General features: G+C 44.3%; 1 protein-coding gene across 3 annotated transcripts in view; it reads left to right on the forward strand.

Annotated features, from left to right (window-relative positions):
- Positions 1–4,037, forward strand: part of cicb (capicua transcriptional repressor b) — a 29,547-nt gene extending 25,510 nt beyond the window's left edge. The window contains exons 15-21 of one of the 3 annotated variants that reach the window (XM_035672559.1): positions 855–1,349; positions 1,440–1,816; positions 1,932–2,089; positions 2,200–2,351; positions 2,622–2,756; positions 3,251–3,382; positions 3,478–4,037. In XM_035672559.1, coding sequence (XP_035528452.1) covers positions 855–1,349; positions 1,440–1,816; positions 1,932–2,089; positions 2,200–2,351; positions 2,622–2,756; positions 3,251–3,382; positions 3,478–3,761 — 1,733 coding nt within the window. In that variant the 3' untranslated portion in view covers positions 3,762–4,037. Of the gene's footprint in view, positions 1–854; positions 1,350–1,439; positions 1,817–1,931; positions 2,090–2,190; positions 2,352–2,621; positions 2,757–3,250; positions 3,383–3,477 lie in introns of all 3 variants that reach the window. The other 2 variants (XM_035672558.1, XM_035672557.1) reach the window with 2 other exon arrangements.
- Positions 4,038–4,043: the final 6 nt, after the last annotated feature.

Genomic DNA, 4,043 nt, shown 5'->3' on the forward strand with positions numbered 1-4,043 from the left:
AACTTACTTTTGGCCTAACCCAAGAATCCATATACTTATGACAGAATTTCACACAAATGTCTCATGGGACATAATGATAACATTTTATATCCAAAAGGTCAAAAGGTATGTTTCCACTACATATACTTATTGGCTCTACTCAACTTGACACACTTGTGGTATCAGGTACTTGTCTTAATTTTGTTTTCCACGTAGTACCCCCTCAGTATAGGTGGAAGTATTAGTTCATTGTCTTAGTGACGCTGTGTAAAACATCATGATCTGCAGCGCGACAAACTAGCTTAGAATTAGTAAACACCGTGTGTCTCTTTCTGTGCAAGGCTATTTGAACAGAACTGAAATAAATAAAATAAAAAAGAATAATACAAATAATATAATACATGTAATTTAAGTTCAACAACTTTAGACTGTTTAACCAAAACATATTTGTATTTAACTCTGTTAGCTCAAAAATCTCCCCTCAGATACAATTCTTAAACGGTTTTAAACTCTGACATAAAATAAAAAAAATCTACAAACAAAAGATAAAAGACAAAACAAAAGAAACAAGTAAAGGCTTGTGTTTCCCTTGCATTTGTAAAACACTGGGTGTACACCAACATTTTATTTGTCAAAATCTTGGGTGGTCAGTAATTATTGATGTGTTTCGCAACATTTCAACCAATTTTAGTAAACCAGCAGTGTGACAGCAGGACCAGCTGACAAATCTGGACCAACAGGTGGAAAGAGAGACTGAATCACTAATTGGCTATATTAATCTGCAATAAAGTGTCATGGATTATCACTGCAAGTCTTACAGATGGTGAAAAGAATATTCCTTTTCTTTATCTCCTTTTTTGGTTTCTTTCATACAGGTCAGCCACCGCTCCTCGCCCCAGCTCAGTCTCCGTCGCCCTCCACCTCAGCCCCTGGCTCAGGCGGCCAGATAGTCACTGCCATCTACCCTCCTTCACCTAGCGTCACCATGGCAACAGGGGTGGTCTCCATGACAGCAGTACCCCCCAGCGTGGTCTACTCCGTCTCAAGCCCTTCCAGCGCTTCCCCCCACATCCTGTCCAAACACACAGCAACCCCGACCACAATCACACACACACATCCGCAGCTCCATCTGGACAGACAGGCAGACAGGCACCTACCTCCGGACAGACCTACAGATCGACAAACTGACAGACAGGCTGAGAGGCAGACAGAACTGCTGATGCATTCGGACAGACAGTTGGACAGACAGTTGGACAGACAGTTGGAGAGGCAGGCGCAGACCTCCAGCACTAGCAGCTCAGTGGCACCTCCCAGTGGCTCAGCTGTGTCCATAAGACCCTGCAGTCCTCCACTTCAAATCCAAACACCTGGTACCTTTTTTTTTATTAAATACTTGATCTACGAAGTTGTAATGTATAGTGAAATATTTTAAACTTTTCTTCATCTTTCTTGTTATACAGGCAGCACACCAGGTACACCCAAACTAACCCAGCTTCCAGTCAGAACCCCTCAGAAGGTGAAGGCAACGGTGGCAAACATCCCTGTGGGCAGCTACGAGGGTGGAGGCCGAGGAAAAGAGAGAGAAAGGGAGAAGGACAGGGAGAGGGAGAGAGAGAGGGAGAGAGAGAGGGAGCGGGAGAGGGAGAGGGAGCGAGAGCGGGAAAAGGAGAGGGAGAGGGAGCGAGAAGCTGCAGCCACGAGTAATTTCTCCTTTGATCCCGAGTCTCCATCGACATATTCTGCTGAGGAGCCGCCATCCTCTGACAAACCCCTGGAGGGCTCCAGTGCAGCGGACTCTTCTGACACACGGAACAGGGAAAGCACAACCACCAAAGAGGTGAGAGGAACATCACACACTGGCTTTCAGCTCTAACACAATGAGAAGAAACTATATGTATGAATAACATATGTGTGACATTGAATGAAATGCTTGAATTGAACTTTCTTTGCAGGCTGGATGGAAGGAGTCCCTCCCCTCCTCTCCTCTCCCCCCTCCAGCAGCCACAGAACCCGCCCTGCCACCCCCACAGACTGACAAAGACGGCCCTACACCCAAAAAGGTCAAAGCCCGCCCACCCCCTCTTAAGAAGACTTTTGACTCCGTGGACAAGTGAGTTAACACCTTTGTGAATCTTTAGTGTAAGGTTTCAGAAATCCTTGATGGACAGTGTATATATACTGTATATTGTGTGTGTGTGTGTGCGCGTGTTGGTCTGGCAGGGTGCTGTCAGAGGTGTATTTTGAGGAGCGCTTTGCAGAGCTACCAGAGTTTCGGCCTGAGGAGGTTTTGCCTTCACCCACCCTGCAGAGTCTGGCCACTTCTCCCCGCGCCATTCTGGGCAGCTACCGCCGCAAGAGGAAGAACTCTACAGGTTTCACTCACATTTTATGCATTTTGAGATACTCTAAGTGGATTTAGACCACTGTAGTTACTGTTTGTGAAAGCAAAGCTAGAACAATCTCTATACTGTTTATTGACTTAAGGTATAAGATTCTGTTAATACACTGTTTTACAGATGTTACTAGATAGAAGTATCTGTTTTTTTTTGTTTTGCAAAAGCTTAACAGTTTATTGATACCTTTTTAAAACTGTTAATTTTATATAAATATCACATTGTGTTGTGTCCTCTGTGTGCTTCTAGATTTGGACTCAGCCACTGACGATCAAGTCTCTCCTAAGAGGAAGAGTCGGCGGCGCTCAAGCTGCAGCTCGGAGCCCAACACGCCCAAAAGTGCCGCCAAGTGTGAGGGAGACATCTTCACCTTCGACAGAGCAGGTAACACACAGGGAAGGGCCATAATGTTGATTATTTTAATGATGGAAAAACAATAAAAAAAACAGGGTAACAACATTAACATTCTTTGTTATTTTGTTATAGACGTACATATCCTAATACTAGGTGACTTATTAGTGACCCAGTCTCTGCATGGTGCATTGCAAAGTTTACTTTTACTAATCTTACTATTCTAGTCTACTTTTATAGTATAAATTTTACTTTTTTGTCATAAATAAAAACATCAGATGAGGCAATGCAGTCCATATGTCAAGTAAGCATGTAAGAGTTTATAGTCTATTAAAATTGTTTTGATGTTGTGATTAAGTAAGAAAGTTCTGTCTTTAACTTTTAAAACAGTAGTTGTGCTGTGTTTTTCCTCCTTGGTTTCACCTTTAGGAGTTGATAGGACCTGAAGGGACATAAACAAAGATGTTCATCATTGTAACTAGTTTCCTGAAGACTTAACCAACTCCACCTGTTTGTCCCTTTCCCAGCCACAGACGGGGAAGACATCCTGACAGAACTGGAGTTTGATAAGGTGCCGTACTCCTCCCTGCGAAGAACCCTGGACCAGAGGCGAGCACTGGTCATGCAGCTGTTCCAGGAGCAGGGCTTCTTTCCATCAGGTAAGACACAGACACACACATTATACAAGCATTTTCAGAATTATTTTTCTTCACTTGCAGACATTAGTTCATGTTGTCTTTCTGTCTGTTTGCAGCTCAGGCCACTGCAGCCTTCCAGACAAGATACTCTGATATATTTCCAACCAAGCTGTGTCTGCAGCTGAAGATCAGGGAGGTCCGGCAGAAGATCATGCAGACGGCGGCCCCCTCTGATGCCTCTGGTTTAGGCATCCCCGACTCAACTGGCTCCCTCCCCGGACCCTCTGGCTCCCAGTCAGGAGAAGGATCTGTGAGAGGATGTGGGGAGGATGAAGAAGAGGAGCAAGGGACAGAGGCGAGCCCAGAGGATCCTCGTGACTCACAGGACTCTTCTAGATGAGGGATGCTGACAAATTAGATTGACCAATCAGTGACTGTTGACATCACACCTTCCCACCCCCTACTCCCTCTTACACTTTACTTTTTTTAATCCACACTTTTAACTCTCCTCTGGTCAAATCCTGATTTCTTTCCACCGTCAGCAGACAAACCTGAGATGTTTGTATGCAATGTTGGGACTTTACTTTTTGTAATGTGTGACCCTTGTACCAAAAAAAAAAAGGACACGTGAAAGACAAGTGGCACAAAAACTACCCCAAAACACACACACACTGCACACACA

The sequence above is a fragment of the Morone saxatilis genome, unplaced genomic scaffold, assembly GCF_004916995.1.
Source record: "Morone saxatilis isolate NCDOM2014 unplaced genomic scaffold, NCSU_SB_2.0 Contig24, whole genome shotgun sequence".
NCBI classification, from domain to species: Eukaryota; Metazoa; Chordata; class Actinopteri; family Moronidae; genus Morone; species Morone saxatilis.